This window comes from Alligator mississippiensis, chromosome 6 (assembly GCF_030867095.1).
Source record: "Alligator mississippiensis isolate rAllMis1 chromosome 6, rAllMis1, whole genome shotgun sequence".
Classification (NCBI taxonomy): Eukaryota; Metazoa; Chordata; order Crocodylia; family Alligatoridae; genus Alligator; species Alligator mississippiensis.
This window is the reverse complement of record NC_081829.1, coordinates 95153635-95172773: the sequence shown is the minus strand read 5'-3', so window position 1 is coordinate 95172773 and position 19139 is coordinate 95153635. Positions and strand designations below refer to the sequence as shown.

The 19139-nt window shown below is 46.2% G+C and overlaps 1 protein-coding gene across 3 annotated transcripts in view; it reads left to right on the top strand.

Annotated features, from left to right (window-relative positions):
• MXI1 (MAX interactor 1, dimerization protein) overlaps nt 1-19139 on the top strand; it is a 75863-nt gene that overhangs the window by 33328 nt on the left and 23396 nt on the right. For 2 of the 3 annotated variants that reach the window (XM_006263286.4, XM_014594681.3), the window contains exon 3: nt 2846-2875. The exons of the other annotated variant lie outside the window; for it this stretch is intronic. In XM_006263286.4, the coding sequence (XP_006263348.1) occupies nt 2846-2875 (30 nt within the window). The remainder of the gene's footprint in view (nt 1-2845; nt 2876-19139) is intronic. 3 annotated transcript variants of the gene reach the window in all.

Below are 19139 nucleotides of genomic sequence, written 5' to 3'. Positions count from 1 at the left end.
CTTGTATTTAAAAAAATTAATGAATGCATGTATTATTTTTTTTTTTCTCCATTTGAATGTCAAGAGTGCCTGCTTCAAATCCAAAGAAATCTTTGTAACACATAGAGCTGAACGATGAAGAAGACAATAGTCAGAAGTAGTGAAAAATTAAATTAAACTACTGCATTTCCACCATGTATTGTCCAGGCTGAATAATTAAAAAATCCATTTGGATTATCTGAACTCACCTGACATTTTAAAAAATGTTTTCAGTTTGCTTCATCTTAACTGGTGCTAGTAACCCAGGGAGCAGCCTAGCAGGATATGTTCAGTGTTTGCTTGAGATTCTTTTGTCTGCATGCAGCTGCGGTGGGAAAGCTAGCACTGCTGATATGGTTAAAAGTCACAGCATAAATATCCTGGCTTGGTGAAACGTCTGTGACCCCTCGCAATTGTGTTGTTTGTCGGAAAGAAGATAGGTAATAAAGAGTCTCCTGTGTGAGAGGAGTAGGGGGAACCTGCTGTTTTAATTTTGTTCACAGCAGTGAGCCAAACTTTGTTCTTTCAGCGCTGGCCTTTATAATTGGCTCGATTATAATATAGGAATTCAATCCATTGCATATCTTTGGCTTTATAGCTGTTAATGTAATAGCCAGGAAGGGTGCAAAGTCTCTTGCAGGAACGTACAGTAAATAAGACTAATAAAATGATCCAAAGAACTTGGGGTCAGGTTTTTTAAGGGGTGGGTTTGGTGTGTAAGGGAGGGGACATGTACCCTAGCTCCATTTTAGGTTGCATGGCCAAATGGGTTTTGCTGGTTTAAGGTCAATAACTTGTGCGGTGAAAGGTGAAAGTAATTTCATATACACAGGCCAAGCAATTCAGTATTACATAGGTAAAAGACACCTGGACTCAATGGGCATCAAAATCCCCTGCATGCTTGGGGCCAGAGCACTGGGCTGGGGTGCAGCGCCAATGCCTAATGCAGTACTTCCATGCTCAGGCCTCCTGTGCTGCTTGCAAAGACTAGTAGGGTCACAGGATCCACAGAACTGAGGCTAGCAGCTCCTCGTCTTCCCTGAGCAGTGCCGCTGTCCAGGCCAGGATCTATGAGGATGGCACAGACCATGGCAGACGCTGTCCTGACTTCGAGGTGCCATTCCCCTTGCAGTGCAGACAGCTCCCGTTTAGACTTTCATGCATGCTGCACGTGCAGGTGACTTGAGTATCTCTAAATTGCTGAGTGCTACCTAGAGGCTACCATTTGAAACGTGAGCCCTGGGGCTTCTGGATTCATCGGTGATCAGAAGATGCACAGAAAAGCAGAAGAACCAGCAGTAACTGCTTCCTTAACCGGGGTGCAGTGCCAAGGGGACCTTCCTTGGGCTTTGCAGACATTGGCATGCTGACAAATGAAAACAGCTACTCTGGGAGCTTTTTAAGTGTGCTGCACTGTGCCTTTAAGAGCCAATGCCAAACAAGGACAGTACTGATGTGCCGCTAAAGCCCGTGTTCATCTGTCTGCAAGTCCCAATGATGCCTCGTTAATCTGCGGTCCTCAGGGGCCTCATTCTGTTAAACTATGTTCTGTTTCCCAAGTGGATATAGGTTTGTTCATGGTCTCTGCCGAGCTTTTAACACCTGTTCAGCCTGCTTTAACCTCCCCCCCGCTTTTCCGTTTTTGAGACGAGCTTAATTATTCCTGGGTTTCCCTTGGAGTGGGTCCTCCAGTCAGTTCCCTAATTGTAGAAATCCCTGCGGGATCCTCCAGATGGGCAGGGGGTAGAGGATAATCTTCTCCGAGCTCCAGAAGAAATGCGATGCCAAATTACAGAAAATAGATCCTTTTTTATTAAATGCTTGACTCCTTTGCCCTTATTTTAAGGTAACCGTATAGTGAAAGGCTGCATTGCGAATTTCAGTCCATCTATATTTTATTTAATTATCCTTAACAACCTCGCTTGTGTTACTAACACCGAAGATTGTAAGCCCTGGAAGGTTTCTTAAAACATAGATTGGGGGGAAAATAGGCTAGCCTTTTCTTTTGTTTCTAACCAGTTTCATTTCTCAGCAGGAGCTTGATGCTGCCTAGATGGGTATAAAAACAAGGGTCCGCATTTTCAGGGCCTATCTAGTGATACAAGCGAGCGCCCTTTTTCGAGGGCACAGATGGCCGACCATAAGTGAGTGTGCGGTGGTGCTGGCATCTCTGATTGTCAGCGGTGCTGGACGTGAGGTGGTGAGTCAGCCTCGAGCGCCCGTGATGCTTCGAAGCATCTTGAGAGAGGTTATCGCTTGCAAGGAGGGCAGAAAAAATGCTGTTTCCTCGTGTCCCTACATAAGTACATCCCGCCTTCATAGGTCCAAATGCCGAGTTATATTTTGGGTCCTGACAGCACGTGGGACAAATCTAGCTAGCCACCCACTGTCTGGCTTGTCTGGGCTTGTCTTTCAGAGCAGCTCCCTGCTAAAAATCTCCAAGTATTTTATGCATGTTAATTAAGTCTCAGAATACCTCTGTGTGAGAGGTGATATCAATAGAAGGGCAGACTGAAGCACAGCAGAGGTAAATAGCTTCTCTAGGGCTCCTGACTCTTCATCTGTTCTTCACACCATTTCCTTCCTTTCTGGCTTGCAAACATTTCCCGCCCCCCTTCAATGTGGGGGGCAAATTTCTTGCAAATCTGAGCGAAAGCCCTAGGCTTCCGGATAGTGGCGCGAGAGAGGGGGCAGCGTGGCGGCTGTGCACACCGGTGGCTGCCGGCGTGCTGGGATGCACTGCGGGGAGTGTTTGCAGCTCGCAGCAATTGGACTGTCGTGCAGCGAGGTCAAAGGAGGCTAATCCAAATTTTTGTTTCTCTTCCAGGTCTACGCACAATGAACTAGAAAAGAACCGGTAAGTAGCTCGTGAACTGAATTCTAAGAACTACCCGCCCTGTCCATGCAATATGCTTTCACGCTGCCCGTGTCAGCATCGTTTGAGCAGCTTGGACAGCTGTAAAAATTGCCACGCCGCGCCAGGTAGGTTTAAACTCTGGGTGAAGGCCCAAAAGGGTCTGAAAAAGAAGTCCCCCTTTCCTCTCCCCCACCCCCCCAAAAGCAAGAAGTGACCCAGTTTCAGGACTAATCTGCATGCAGAGTATATGCTTTTCCTTTTCTTCTGACACGCTGCAGTGTGATTGGGTCGCTCGCCGTACATGGGGTTGCTAACGTATCGGGTTTCTCGGGGCCCGGTTAATACGTGTTACCATGAACTGAAGAGCGGCGCTTTGCTTTTCTAGTCCCTTTGACAGGACCGTCCTATTCTCTGCGACGTGGAGGAAAACGCCATTGTCCGGAGGACCTGGAGTCTGGCTAGCAAAGTGCCCGTGGAGCGCCTTGCTCGTAACCTGGTTTAGGACAGAGCCTGTTTATCCTTGAGCAGAGTTTTAGCAAGCCTTGCACTTTTGCGACTTGGCTAGCACTGCTCTATGACTCAACCCTTTTGTAACAGGAGTTAAAGTAAGATAAATACCATTGAGACGATGGGAGTTAGTTCACACGCAGATCAGATTATGGCGTGCTATAGTTAAGGTTGGGTCAGGGTTTCCATTATGAATATATCTCGGGGTTTCTTTGTCAGTTGGAGCAGTGTGAACCTCCTAGGCTGACTGTTCCTGCCCCATTGAAAACCCCACTGTGTGTGTAGGGGAGAAGTGAGGTGGGGTGGATAAACTTGCACTGAATATGCTACTGGGGTCTTACTGCCACAGGCCTCCCCGTCAGTTAATAGGGGATGGCAGCATTGCAGGGGCAAGGCATAGCTGCTTTGGCCAGGGGTTCATGGGGAACTAACCCAAGCATGAGTCCCTGATCAGACTACCAGAGCGTCTCCCACACAGGTTCTCAGGGCTGTGGCACGATGCACGTTGGCCTTGCTTTCCTCACGCTCTTGCAGTCTCTTGGGGGTGACAAGGAGACAAAATTGCTATACCTTGAGGTTTGAACTTCTTGATGCATGGGGAGACTTCTCCACTGTCCAGCCCCTTCTTCTGGAAGATTTGAGGAACTATATTTGCAAAATAGTCGCATGCAGGTTCTTGGCAGCTCAGGGGAAGGATGTGGATTTGGCTGGCTTCTTCTTCACTCGCCCGTGATTCTTGATGTTTCCATCATTTCTCCACTCCCAGGCTCTTCTCCGTACTGTGTAAGGGGGGGCAGGTACGCAGGGTGTGCTCCCTGATGCTTTTTGCTGCATGTTTTGCAAAGTAAAAACAAAAAAGGAAACCCCTGAGTGTGAGCCTGAATAAAAAAAGTGCTTTGCCTGTGGGTAAGCCTGCCTGAATTCTCACTTGACGTTATCACCACACCCTGCTCCCGCCTGTTTTCAGAGCAGAGATTGCCTTCTCCTCCCTGTCTGACTTGCTGCTTTGCAGACATGCCTAACCCGCTGCTGATTCACTTCCCAGTCGCAGATTTGAATCGGTGAGTTGTTTTTATTCTTGTCATTCAAACCTAACTATTATTCTAACCTGAAAACGGCAGGTGGATGAGAACGGTCGTCCTGGCTGCTGCTTCGCTGCATTGCTTGCTTTGCTCCGGTTCAGTTACTGTAGTTACTTCCTGGAAGTGACTGGGCAAACTAAGGCTTAAGGGTGCAGAGAGATAACCGAGATCCTTCCTGGCATGAGCAAGTTGCACTAGTACCGAGACCGCTTCGTTTCTCATCTTTTGCTCTCTGGTGCGTCTTTTCTCGCGCTGTCTGGGATTATTTCTGTAAAGGAAATTGTCTTGAGGCCATGTTCCTGATGCATGTACTGTTGCTGTCAACTGGGCCTTCCCTCATCCATCATACTCGTGGCCTAGGCCAGTGGAGCTCCCGTCTTTATGTGGCTCTGACATCAGCAGTTGCAGTCGGGACATCTGTCAGGGTGGATAAGGCAGAGGACAGCTACACACGTGAGCACGGGGCTTGGGCACGCCTCGCCTTGAGCCCTGATTTTGACAGGGACTCTCCATGACTTTGTTTTCATTTCATTTCATTTCAAAGCTTCATTTCTTTGCTTAAGTTTCCCTGTCTTTTAACTGAGGGTCACGGTATTTATCCACGTGCTGGAGTGGCCATTCGGACAGCACTTGGAGTGCTATTATGTGCTTCACAACCCATATTCCTATTGCTACCAGTGTTTCATCTCTGCAAAGCCTTTTGTTTCTTAGTGATAAAGGCTGTTATCAGTAGATTTGGTCTCCACTGTTTCATTTAAAGCACAGGTTGCTTTCAGGGGCTTTCACTCCCCTCTTCCTCCTTGCACCTCATTCCCCCTCGGCTAGGTACAGTCTTGATCTCTTCCACTCTGCGTAGCTTCGCTGCACAATTCCTGTCTGGGTTAGAACAAGACCTGCCAGTTACCACCATTATAATACTGGCCTTGCCTGGGAACTTGTAAATAGGGTTTCAGTTTGGTCATCTCAATCAGTGTAGCGCAGGCCAAAGCATGTTAGAAACTGTTATAAGTTCCCCATACTACACACCCCTTGCATTGCTCAAGCTACCCCAGTACTCTAATCTAAGACCAGGCTCTCTCCCATTGTTTGGGGGGAAAAAACCCTTGTCTTGGATTTGAGTAAATATAGTGTTACCTAGTAAAACCATAGGTGGAAGAGCGTCGTGGCCAAGATCAAGCAAACACACTTCGAGAACCCTCTACTCTAAGCAAAGGCAATGTGCAACCTAAGTTGTCACAAGAGGAGTGAAAATGCGTGCATGTTGGCGGAGGGCCCTTTTGTTTCCCATTCGGATGTTGTTTTTATTAATGGCGAGCACATGGAAGCAGCTAAAAATATGGACAAAAGGCAGAGGCTGTAGTTGTTTCTCATAATTTATTTCCGGCAAATGGGTGGCGAGCTCCATGCTGCTTGCAGCCTCCCGCGTTGTAGAGGGATGGGGATCGCTTCACGTTTCGACTTTCATCATGTTCTGTCTGTAGTGTCTTTAAGTTTGTCTCCAGCTCCAGCGTTAGCTGTGACAAAGATAAAAGCCCTGATACTAATGGCTTTGTTGCTGGCAGTTGCTCATTTTTTCCTATTATTTGAGATTATTCCTTTTGAGTTTCACTGTTATCTCCATTATTGACACACCCTATAATTTTCAAAATTGTCAACTATTAGGTCCCTGACTCAGTGTTTTTTTTTCTGTCTGCTAGCAGCAGACTGTCTAGTATGCAGTGAAATTTCATTTTAACCCATTCAGCAATTAAACAGAGCTGCTTTCAAGTACAGGCAGGCTTACAGAATGGGGAAAAAAGCAAGTCACCTTCTTGGACTCGTACTCTGACTCAAGTTTTTGCAGAGCAGAGAAAATGCATCTGAATTAGACTTGTTCTTCTTTGCTGTTTGAAAGCAGTCGCTTGTTGAAAGAACAAAAAAGTTGTGCTCAAAATATACATTTTTTTGTATCCTGAATGGGCAATGGGTCCATAAATAGTGTAGCGATTCTGATAGGGAAATTTGGGATTTGGGTGCCCAAATACTGTGGTGCTCAGGTATTTCTCCTTCCCTGATGTTCTCTGTGGTTTGGCTGATTTAAGAGAATGCCCCGACACCTTTTATTACAGGCTTTGTTTGTTTGATTAAAGTTAGTTTGTATTTATTAACTGCCCTTTAATCTTTATGGTGGAAAATCCTAATTTTTATTTATAGTTTCATAGTTTCTAGGGTCAGAAGGGATCTGAACAGATCATCAAGTCCGACCCCCTGCCCTGGGCAGGGATGAGTGCTGGGATCATAATACCCCAGGCAGATATCTATCCAACCTGCTGTTGAAGACCCCCAAGATAGGGGAGAGCACCACCTCCCTTGGGAACCCATTCCAGAGCCTGGCAGCCTTAGCTGTAAGGTGATGCCTCCTATATTTATTGAGCTTATATTTAGCTATATCTTAAAAATAAACCAAAAAAACAATAACTGCTTCTCCGCTGTAGCAAGATGCAACTAATGCAACAATGCCTCTTACCCACTGGTTATTCAGTGGGAAAGTTTAAAACTGCAGAGAGCCTGCAGTAATGGTTTTCTTACTCTGTAGTGACTCCAGGCTTCTGTAATATTTTGGTGGCTAGAAGACTTCATGTGTATTGGACTGTGATTATAAATTCTGTTTAGCTTTTAACCTTTAGGAAACCAACTTTAATTTGGTGGGAATTTGTATATTGGTTTTTATAGCACAGGATTAATTTTAAGAAAAAGTAGTGTTAGCTGGCAGACAAGAAACTACTAATACATAACAACCAAATTCTGAAGTCCAGATGCGTGAAGCCGTTGTTCAGGAAAGCACTGAAAAATGGCTTTGACAAACATTTTTGCTTCTGTGGGACTTGAGTATGTATTGAAGTGCTTTCTCTTAGAGATGTTTTCCTGAATTAGAAGTCAAGTAGAAGGATCAAGAGTTGCTGCACAGTCTGTTGAATAGTGAAGGACAGGTTAAAGTAGCTCACGTATTTGCAAGAATCTGGGTAGCAGAGGCACAGAGAATGGGAATGAGGAGATCTGCCTGTGAGAGGCAAGGGGATGCTGTCCGAACATGCACACCCAGTAAATCATAACGCCTTAGTGATATGCTTAGAAATGCTTTTTAATTCCTGTATTTTCTCTCATAAATGCTGGCTCCTGAGAAAAGGTGGCCCATTGACAGAAAAGAAACCATTTGTAAAGCTGATTTACAAAGCTGAGCTTTGAAGTTTTATTAGGACAACATTTTCTGAAAGCAGGTTTGCTGCTTCTCAGAATTGAATGTAAACTAGATTTATTCAGAAGAAAGTCCAAGGTTATAAAGACAGCAGCAGTTCTACTTAACAATTTAGTTTCTAGTGTTGCTGGAAGGATGTGGTCACTGTGGCATAAAAAAACCCATGCGTGGCACTGAGATGACTTCCTTGCCTTTCAGTAAAGTGGCAATTTTGGTAGACCAATATGGTAATAATGTTGTTGCTATTTGTTAGCCAAGTTTTGCATCTGTTAATAGATGGAGTAAAGCTCACTAGTTTTTATGATGTAGCTGATCTGTTTTTTAGGGACAAATATCATTTTATCAGCTTCATATTTTCATACCCTGTGATTGACGTTTGGGTTTTAGTGATGGGCATAGGCACGGACCATAGATACTTCCAAGTCTTCCAGTTCACTGTAAAGCACTTGGAAGAGAATTGGTAGCAGTCATTGCCGGCAGGATTATGAGCAGTCGGCCGTGTTCAGAGGTGACTAGGCAAGAAGCAGGTTTTTTCTGGTATCTGAAGGAGACCCCAAAGCTTTTCTTACAGCCTTGCTCGTTTCTCTGCATGTCCCAAGTTCTTTCTCTTGCGTCTCTTGGCTGGAGAGCTAGTGGGATTATGGTGCATCAGCAAATAGCAAGAATGTGAATCCCAGCAGCTGAGCGGGGAAGGAATCGTTAGACTTTGTTTCTGCAAACACCTTTTGATCTCTGTCATCTGATAAGTGGGAGGAAACCTTCAGTGAAACTTTCAAAATACCCTGCATCCCTTGAACCTTCCAGAGAGACCCCTGGGCTTCCAGGGAGCCTGCTACTGATGAGTTGGGAAGACAGAATTTGGTGTCATGTCACCAACTTGGGAAAGTTTTCTGGGAATGAAGGAACCTTTCTTGACTTCATTATACATGCCGCAAGGACAAGGACGGGCAATTGCTGATTTCAGTTCTCCTCCTCCTGGGCTCTAGTATATATGCTTCCCAGTCCTGGCTGGAATGGGGCTTGGAGCCTGAAAGAGGGAGATGCTTCCCTGTTCCTTCCCCCTTTGTAGGCAGAATCTCCTTAGTGACAGGTTTGGACAACTTAATAAGGAGGCCTGGTGTAGAGAGTGCTTCAGGGTGTCAGCTCGGTCTGGATCGTAGTCTCTACCTTGCTCGCAACCGAAGTGACGAGTCTAGAGCGTTGTCCTCCACACTTGTGTAGTGTTGCTCTAGCCATGGTTGTATAGTTATGGAACGGTTGGGATCTGTGCTTGGGGGGCAAGGGAGGAGATGGAGAGAGAACAGATATGGTGGGGAATCTTAGGGAGGAGAGCTGGCAAGTGAAACATGAGACGGAGAAGAAATAAAGTTAAAACTTCAAGCAGGGGATCGGCAGTGGAAATCATGTTAGCAGGGTGGCACGGCGGGGCGGGGCGGGGAATGATAGTATAGCAAGAGGGACGAGAGGGATGGATTTGACTGTTTGGGGTGTATGTAATTGGGGCTGCATATGCTTATCTTGGTGCAGTTAGTACAGTGGGTTAGTTTGCCTGAAATGCCAGATTTCTGGATTTATGGCTTTACCAGGGCTGGGCACAAGAAGCAGTCTTCTCACAAACCCATTGCAATTCAGCTTTAGGTATGCAACCATAACATTGTACCAGAGTGACTTGTACATTATTTCATGGCTCTTGATTGCAAGACCCTTGGCTATCAATGTCTCTTCATTATAATATCTTACCTCTTTTTTGTAATCTATTGATTATCAGCAGTCAGATGCTACAATGATACAGGCGTGTCCAGGACATCTATATGGAGTTATCGAATCTTTATTTCCTTAGTCTCTAAGTAGCCAAACTAAAATTATTCACAAGGAGTGGGAAAAACTGGTTTGCAGGCCAAGTTGCTGTGAAAAGGTGAACCCAATCAAAGGTACAACTTAAGCAGCATGGGCTCCTTTCTCAAGGAGGTCATCTGAAAGGAGCAGATGTGAGGTTAAAGGTGGGGGGGACAAAGGTGGATAATATGCAGTAAAACTGGTCTTGAAACTCCTTGGTTGTGCCAAGACCTCTTTCTTTTCTGCTCTTCTACTCCTCTTACAAACTTGGATCATAACCTGTTCAGGACAGAGTTGCCTCCCTTAAAAGGGGTGTCTGAGAGTTAGGGTCCTACCCAGTGTTGACTAACGAGCCAATTTGAAGATCAGGGTTAGCCGAAACAACAAATGAAAAACCTCTTTCACCCTTCGGGCAGAACGCTGATCCGGGGCACTTTTGACTGAAACATACCTGGCTTACCGAGTCTCCATGACAAGCAAATAATTTATCCGTTTATTAGAAACTAGCTCAGCTCTGCAGATAATATTAAACTATGGGAGAGAAAGGAAAAGTATTATGCTTCATATTAAAACCAGGGATTCTGGAATGGTTTTGCACCAGGCTGGGAATATCAAATGACTTCTGTTGCCAAAGTAAGAGGAGCGAGGATGCTTGACTTAAGAGTCTCTCTTAAGTAGTTCAAAAGTTTGACTATAACCCAAATTAATGGTGGGGGAAGCTATCCAGGGTGGCAAGAGAGAGGGAGAGGAAAGGATGTGAAAGGGTAGTGCATCCTTACCATTAGGAATTAAGCAGATGAGCTCTGATTGATTTGTCCTATTTTGCTTCCCAGAAGAGAATCATTGCTGCTTATCCTGAAATGCCTTTGAAACAACTGCCGGTATTAAGAGGTGTCTAATTGACTTCTACATCCAAAGGTCCTCTGAGCATATTTCACCTAACAAATTCCCTTCCATGCAGAGGCCCCAGCTGTTGTGTCCCTGGTCTCTCCTCCTCCCTTCCCTCCCTCCCTTTCTCCCTGTGGTGCATTGTAGTGGTTGAGGATTTGGTCTTTTGGGGTACCTATACACATGCAGAAAGGCTGCTCATTTGATGAGCTTTAGTTAATGCGCCCCTGCTGCCATTTTTCAATGAGGGGATGCTGATGCATGAGATGATTCAGGTGCTTTAATTAGAGCAACTCTTGGAGCTGCTCTAATTAAAGTGTTCCCGTCCCCATCCCCCACTCCCGGAACTATGTATAAATGCCCTTGGTCTTTAGGTTTGGTTTGGTTTGGTTTGATGTGAAATGTTAGGGGTTGCTTAGGGGCTCTTATTTTACGATGACCCTCTAGCATCCCCAACTCCTTTAGTATCTTGTTGCTCATAGTTTTTAATACAGAAAATGGCCAAACTCAATGTACGTGTGTGGCGCTTGGTTGGCATTCCTGGAAGGAACTCTTGCAAAGAATGTGTTCGTTCTTTCGTATCCTGAAGTGGTGTCTTTGGCTGGATGTCAGCTTTAAAATGAGCCCAAACATTTGGAGGAAACTTGCACTTTTAGAGTTAGGACCTCATATTTACTTATCAGTCTTTTGCACTCAGTGGTCTCTAGTTACAGTTTCCAGGGCAGTCGTTAGAACCAGCATCAAATGGTGCCTTACTGCTTGTGGACTGCCCCGAGGGAGCCGCGAGGCGTCTTGTAACTGCAGTAGCTCCATCGTGAAAACTGGGACTTCACAGTCGTCTGTGCCGAGATGGTATCTAACCTGGAATGCACTGCAGCCAGCTTTGGCATCTTGAATGTCTTCCCAAACCTGCATCTCCCGAGTTTGTATTTCAGCCTGGTGCCACAGCATTTATTTTAGGATAACTCCTGTGGCTGTGACTTGTGGGGGTGCAGCCTAAAATGTCTGAAGACTGGGGCCAGATTAATTCATGGAAAAACCTCACTAGCCAGTGGAGTTGCACAGAGGAAGAATTTGGCCCCAGGGACCCAAGTGAGCACTTTTTTCTTCCTAGTTTGCTGTTGGAGCACTCTGAGATGCACTCCTTCTGTAGCCCACCCAGGCTGCTCGCTCTGTAGCAGGGAGCGATGTTTGTTGAAGTGCTCAGAACTAACTTTAGTCCCAAGTCAGTCCACACACAGCGTTAATGTGGTTTAATGCCTGCGCATGTAGATGCCGGCTTATTCCCACCTGCTGCGCAGTAACTTCTTGTGCAGTAAATTTAAGTTGGTGTAAATGCATGTGTAGGTGCACCCACTGTGTATATACATATTTAGTATGAAGCGGACAAGCCAAAAGTCTTCCTGAGACCTGATTCTGAGCTCAAGTCACCTCAACCTCAGCCACTTCCTTGTTCTCAGTGTTGCACATCTCTTTCCACCCCCTCTTCTTCCCTCCCCTTTTAAAACATTCATTTTCCCCCTCATTCCCTGCATCTCCTCTCTTCTTCCACTACCAGTGTCACAGGGTTGCAGCTGACCCAGTGACTCCCAGCCCTTTGTGACTCCTTTGGTCCATCTTGGCTGTGGGTTGCCGGTGTTGCTTTTTTGATTGAGAAAGGTGATGAGCGTAAGGTGAATGAGAGGGTGTTGTGGTGCCTTTGCCACTGCCAAGGGAACGCCGTTAGAGAAGACCAGACAGAAGCGTCTGGGTCTAAATACTGGTGCTGATCTGTCCAAGTACAGAAAGGGCCAACAAAGGAGGCTCATGTCATATGAGCTGGTGTATCTAAGCCAAACTGTTGCCCGCTCTGTGCTACTAGGGTCCTTGGGACGGAGCAGGGAGGGAGGGAGTTTGCCCTTAATGCTGTTTTAGTCAAGTTGTAACTGTTCAGCCATGAATGTCCCTGTCCTTCCCAGTTCTTTGTCCATACTCCCTTCCCAGAGCCTTTCTTGCACAAAAGCAAGTTTGCACAGCTGTGGGCAGACAACCAGGCAGGTGTAGTCCCAAGCAGTGCATGTGACGACAATAAAACAATTAAGGGGCAATGTGTACTAAATGGGGGGATTTCTCTGGTACTGGGAGATAGCTAGCAAGAGAAACTCTGATAACACAGGCTGTGCCTTGGCCAGGGCCACATCATCAGTACCTGATAGGGAAGTGTTCAGCTTTGTGAAATCCTGTGGATCCGAGATTTGGATTTTAGTTTGTCTGCTAATACATGTCATCACTCGCAAGGTGTTCTTGATCTGCAAAGGGTTTAGCAAATCTTCCCTCAGCACCTGCCAGGTTGGAAACATCCCCTTTTTTAGAAAAGGGAGAAACTGTGACTGCAATATCACCACCCAGATGGAGCTGGTATCAGAGCCTGTCGTGAAACAGGTAATCGCAGCCCTGCGAGCTGTGTGCAGAGACCTTAGCAATAAAGCATTGGCTGCCTGAAGATCACGTCCCTTCTGTGCAGGAAGAATGTGTTTCTCCTGTTAATTATTCATGTTTGGGAGAAAATACATAAAACAGCATGATTTATTTTTAAAAAAAGGCCCTTGTAGCCAGCAGATGATGTTGCTGTTACTGTGCACAGGAGTGCAAATGGAGACCTGAGCACTTGGAGAAGAGACTCTTGTAAGTAGGGAAAACTGAAACAGTAGCTCTAGTGCGCACGTGTAGGTGATGTTTTATGGTACCTCATCGCCAAACCTGTGTAACGCGGTGCCGTGACCCTCCGCACCTGACAAAGGGACTGAACAGAGGATGTAAGAGCACTGATACATCGATAGATGTACCTTGAAAAAGCATACATACTGACGAAACCCATCGGGAGCAAGCTCAGAATCCGGGGCTGCCTTCCTAGAAATGAGCACTGTGTGGTATCTGCAGGTTAGCACACGTTGTGTGATAAGAAGTCTGTTCCTTTTATCGTGATGAGCAGTAAACAGTTGACGTGGAGCCTCAAGTGCGCCCTGCTGCCTGCCTGCATGTGCTGACCTCCGATTTATTCTGGGTAGGATTTTCAAAGCATCCAAGTCACTTGGGCACTTCTGAAAATCCCACCCATGTTTTTTTTTCTTATCTAGCACTCTGCTTCTGACTGGGCCTTCACAGGGGCCATGATTCCTGTCCCAGAGAGCTTCGAGTCATCGGGGACAAGGAGTGGGGGAGTGCGGGAGAGAAGGTTTGACAGGAGATGCCATCGGTGTAAGCAAGGGGACATGTCGGTTCTGAGGGGGACCGGACCAGGGCAGGCGAGGGTGGCAGAGGGCAGAAGTGTTTGTGCCTGGACCCCTCCCCTATGTCTCCTCACTCTTCCTTTAGGCTTCTGGTGAGCTAACTTGCTCCCAGCCAAACCGCTTCTTGTCAATGAACAAACCTGAGACGGTTGTGATGTTTTCAAACCGTCCCATTGCTCGCTTCACTTATGTATTCTGCCCTTTCCCCATGAGCTTAAACATAGAGAAATAGGTTTGGAAGGGACCTCAGCAGGTCATCTGGTCCCAAAGCAGGACCAGCCCCAGCAAGATCATCCCAGCCAAGGTTTTGTCTAGCCAGGCCTTAACCTGCAAGGATGGAGAGTTCACAACCTCTCTGGGTAGCCTGTTCCAGTGTTTTTACTACCCTCCTGGTGACCAGTCTGTAGTTTGCCTATGTTCACTTAGATTGGGGGTGGCTAACCCGCAGCATGTGTGTCACAAGTAGCATGGGCAACTTCTGTGTGTGGCTTGTGGCAGATCAGGGAGGGGACAGGCAGCACAGCATCAGGAAGCAGAAACAACAGCAGATTGGGCACAGAACAGAAAGCAGAGCTGCAGGTAAGGCAGGGGACGGGGATCAGAGTGCTACCCAGGGAGGGTGCAAGGTTAATTTGTGGCACGCCTGCTAAAAGGCTGGTCCCCGCTGAGTCAGATTTTGGTTGGGGACTGTCCTTTTGCAGACAAAAAAAATCCTGGATTCAGAACAAGGCCTCAAAGTCCTATCCAGCCACCCCTCAGTACTCCTAACCATCATGGGGTATTTTTTGCATATGCTGTGGGACACGGTGCTGAGCGCTTTAATTAGCAGGCCATGCTAATCAAAAGCGCCCGCACATAGTGTGCGTTAGCGTCGCCCCATGTCCCCGTGCTGAAAAATGGCAGCAGGACGCTTTGAACTAGAGCTCATCAAACGTGTTTTATTTCAAAGCGCCCCACCGCCGTTTTGTCAGCGTGGAGCTGCGCGGCAACACCACTACACGTGACGCGGAAGGCTGCCAGAGCACATCGGTTTTCATGCTCCAGCAAACTCGATTAATCAAGTCTGCTCTGTCACACTTGATTTCCAGCACATTGGAGCAGGATCCCTGCACGTGTATAGGAGCCCATTATGACCACTTGTAGCTGCAGAGCTGTAGATACTCATCATCTTTCTTTTGGGCCCTAGATGGAGAGAACAAGGGGCTAAAGATGAAACTGGACTGTTTGTGCCACGGTTCAGTAAGAGACTGTCTCAGTACTGCAGTTGCTGGGACACAGCAGCTGCCCAGGCGTCATCATTACATTAGGAGGAAGGACCTGAATGTGGAGCATGTTCGGATGCGTTGGAATGAGAACGTGTGTTCTTTCAGCCGCCGAAAACATTTCTCGAGGGTACGTGCGGAGACGGTTCGAGCCTCTGCGCCGGCCCTCCCCCTGCCCACTCTTCTTCCTGCTCCCCCAAAAACAACTCTGCTCCATCGATGCCAGGAGAAGTAGGAAACCAGATCAAGAGAACAGCTTGTCCCTGTTGGATATTCGAGGTAATATGACCCTCTTAGGAAATGCGCGCGCGGCGTGACCTCTGCTAAACTTTTCTTGGCTTGCCAAAGCAGCTTACATGATGTTTGCTGGATCAAGCACATATGGAGATTCATTTTGATGAAGAGATTGCAGGAGGGAAGGTTGGGGGACCTTTATTGGTTGCAGCATAATTTAACAAAGCCTGGATAAGGCCCTCTGGGATCATGCACACAGTTTGGGATTTCTTTGGATGGCAAGTTTCCCAGGGATCTGAGAGCTTCATGCAGTGGGCCTTGGGGAGGGGGAAGAGGACCAAGCAGGGCTGTAAAGAGCAGCAGGCTTTCTGAGAACATAGCAGAAGCATAAACCCTCCAACTCGGAGTCCAAACCCCTCCAGGCAGCCAAATGAGGAGGAATTTTAAAATATCACTTTTAAGTGTATTAAAAAGAAATGCAATTCAGGAATTTAAAATGGGAAAAAATATGTTGCCAGCCTGGAGGTTTGATCACAAATCAGGTGGTGGTAAGTTTTTGTTTTGCGCTTCTACCCCCAAGTGTGCGTGTTTAAGTGAGAATCAAAACTTTTGCTTAAAATAACAGTAATGAAATGGTGTTAAGTTTCCCACTCTTGGTTTCAGAGGTAGCCTGAAAAAGTTGACTTGCCAGTCGTGTCAGAATTCAAAAAACAGAAGGGGGAAAAATAAGAACGAAGCACTTTAATTTAAAAAAAAAAAAAAATCTTTTAAGCTGATCTGATGTTTCAGGGGGCGGGTGACTCATTTTTGGAGATTGGGAGTTTGCAGTTCTGCAGCAGAGCCGACTGTGGAAAGAAGCAAAGCTCTGTAAATAGTGCTGGTTGCTGGGTCAGCAAAACCGGTGCGATCTTGTGCTCCTCAACTCTGCAAAACTCCCATGAACTTTAGTGCAAGTTCCTTTGAGTAGGGGTTGCACAAAGGTCTTTCCATGCTGATACCTTCGCCTTTGGGTGTGGTTTGTGAACTCGGGGATTTTTACGAATCGTGCTGATCCCGTGCTCCGGTTATAGACCAAAGGTGAATACTGAATTAATTCACATTTCGAGCCATGCCCCCTCTTTATCTAGGAACTTCATATGCAAGCACCAGCCCCAGATCGTATGAACACGTGAAAAACGTTTGTGGGTTTAGTGCCCTGACACTGTGTTCGAGTTGTAGTGTTACAGATGGGGAACTGGGGCACGTGCAGCTGAATGACCTGCAAGGGCAAGCCGTCTGGGGCAGAGTTGGGGAATGAATTCCCCTTTGTCCCAGTCCTTGATCCTGCCTACTAGTCTCCCTCCCTGTCCTTGGAGCCGGCTGAATGTCCTTCTTTGGAAGGAGAATTCATGCATCCTTAAAACATGGTAAAATTTTGCAAACTTCTTACTAGGAACATTTGTGAGCCTGTACAATCCAGACTGCGTATAGGTATGTTCAGGATGATATTCCCAGGGTTAAGCTGAATTAAAAGTCGTTACTTAGCTAATGATTTTCAGTGAGAATTTTTCAGTTAATATGTATTTAAATAATCAGGTGTGGCTAAGACACAAATGAGTGGTGTGTCCCACAGGGGCAGCAGCGTGTTGAAATAGTAGGCACTTGAACTGTTATGAATTAACAAAGTACGAGCAGCTTTGTCTGAGCAAGGAAGACGTGCCATGGGCTTCGGCATGTGTTTGGGGGGAGGAAGGGAGTTTGTTGGTGCCTGTAGGACAGAAAGAGAGATTAGGCAACCTCTCTGAAGACTGTTTTGTAATTGTAGCATACGTGACTGTGGCTTTTCAGTTCTTCCCTAGCATTTGATACTAAACAAATGGAAACAAACACAAGGACTGGATGTCCCAGTTCCTTTTTTTCCAAAACAAACTGCAGTTTTCCCCCATCTGTTCCCAGGTGGCATCCTGACCCTTGCATTACTGGCTGGATGCTGAGTGAGGCAGCACGTGGCAGCTAATCCTCCTGCACTGATAGTTGACCAGACTGCAGCTGTCCTTGGTCTTCAGCAGTTAAAACCATGCCCTCCGCTCGTCTCGCCAACTGCGGCAAGAGCCTGCAGTGACCCTGGTACAGGGGAGCAAGGTTTGGGTCAGTAGTAGTAACCACTTAGTAAAGCGAATCTCTGCATCGTATGGGCAGGACCTTGGAGTTTGCCAGATTTTCATTTCCATGTTCACCTTTTTGCCACAAAAAATGATTTCCAAACGGGCAGTATTGTGTTGTGCTGCTCCAGGCCTTTTGTCTTTCTCGGAGCAAGGCAAGTATCAAAGGAGCAGTCATATTGGTACTACTCTTGTAGTGGGCAGTTCAGCTGGCTTGAATCAATGGGATTTGCATCCCCAAGAAGTTGCCAACAGCCTGTAAAGCTGCTCTTGCCCTGTGTCCAAAGAGTACCAGATCAGTGTCTTTGTGCATCCTCCCCATCCAGGTTTCTGCAGGGGGACATGAGCACAGCCTGTGGGCTGTTTCACCACTTCTCCCTTTTCCTCCTGCTTCCCCTAACGTGTCACCTGTACGCTAAATGACGTTAGCACCGAGTGTGGCAGCTGCTGGTAGGAGTGGTCAGATGATTAAATCATCATCACATGGTATTTCAGTAAATGTAAGTCATATATAAAAGGTCCACGGTCACTAGAAAAAAAGACATTTGGGGTTTCTCTGTAAAGCTTATCTGCTGAAGGAGAATGCTGTGGTTTGGGTTGGTTTTTTTTTTTACCTAGATATTTCTGTATTGTGCATTTTTCTTAGGCGGTAACTTTTTTTTCCCCTCTTCTGAGATGGCTTGTGGCTACAATGTAAAATGACATGCACTTCTACTGTTCCAGATGTATGCCCTCTGTATCCGAGAGGTACAGTAGATATTTGATTACTGCCTAAATATTTCTGACAGTGTGAAGTGGTATTAAATGAAGAATGCATGTTTTCCTTCTGGTATAAAACCTCTGGTGTAAGCAAATGTTCCCAACTCCCACGTTTCGGGAGTTATTTTGATTAAAGAATTGTGATTTTTCTTCTATTAGCTGAAGGCAATTGAATAGGGTTTCTAAGAGATGTGTAGGGTGAATCCTCACTCTCACGTTAATCAACATTAAAAACATCTTAGCTTTAGTAATCATGGATTAGCTTTGTCACTTAAATATTTGCACAGCCCTGTTTTTTCATGCATGTGTGAATACAAGACAAAGATGTGCTTCTAGTACAAGATCAGGTTATCATTTTCATACTCCACATAATCCTTGCTTGTAATCTTGAAAATAGTAAACGTATTGTCCCAAGTAATTGGCTGGCACCTTCCTTTACTGCTTCACCAGGAGTCATGAGTTGACCTATTTTTCTCTGGCGCGTGTGCACACGCACGTTTTGCATTTGTAGGCACTAAAACCAGGGTCCCTTAGAGTCTAAGTTTTATTTAAACTGTTGGTTTAGAAATATTGTGCCTGTACTTTATATTACCCAGTTAGGCACCTTCCAGAAGAAAAGTAGCTGTTCCTCATGCGACTGTGTGAACAGTTCTGTCGACTCAGGAGTTTTGGAGAAGACCGTATAGCTTTGGGGGTCTCTTAAGTCTGGTAAAGTATGCTCTGGGAGCGCTGCCTTGATTCCCCGACACGGCAGGGAGGTGGTGCTTGCGGATCTGCACAGATCGCTGAGGCCTCCGTCATACTGTGCAACACACCGACTCTGCCGGGTCTCGACTCCTCCAGTCTGGTCTCTTCCCAGTGTTGATCAACAAGCCGCACCCCACCTTCCTGGTGGCTTTGGGGAGCTCAAATTAGAGACACTTTACAGGAGCCTCACTTTTTTTAAAATTTTTTTTATTTTTTAAAAGAGAACTGTCTTTCCACAGCCTGAAAGTGAGGCACTTTCGGGGCTCTCCAGTTGGGTACAGGGCATCCTCTAGCTGCTTCTAAA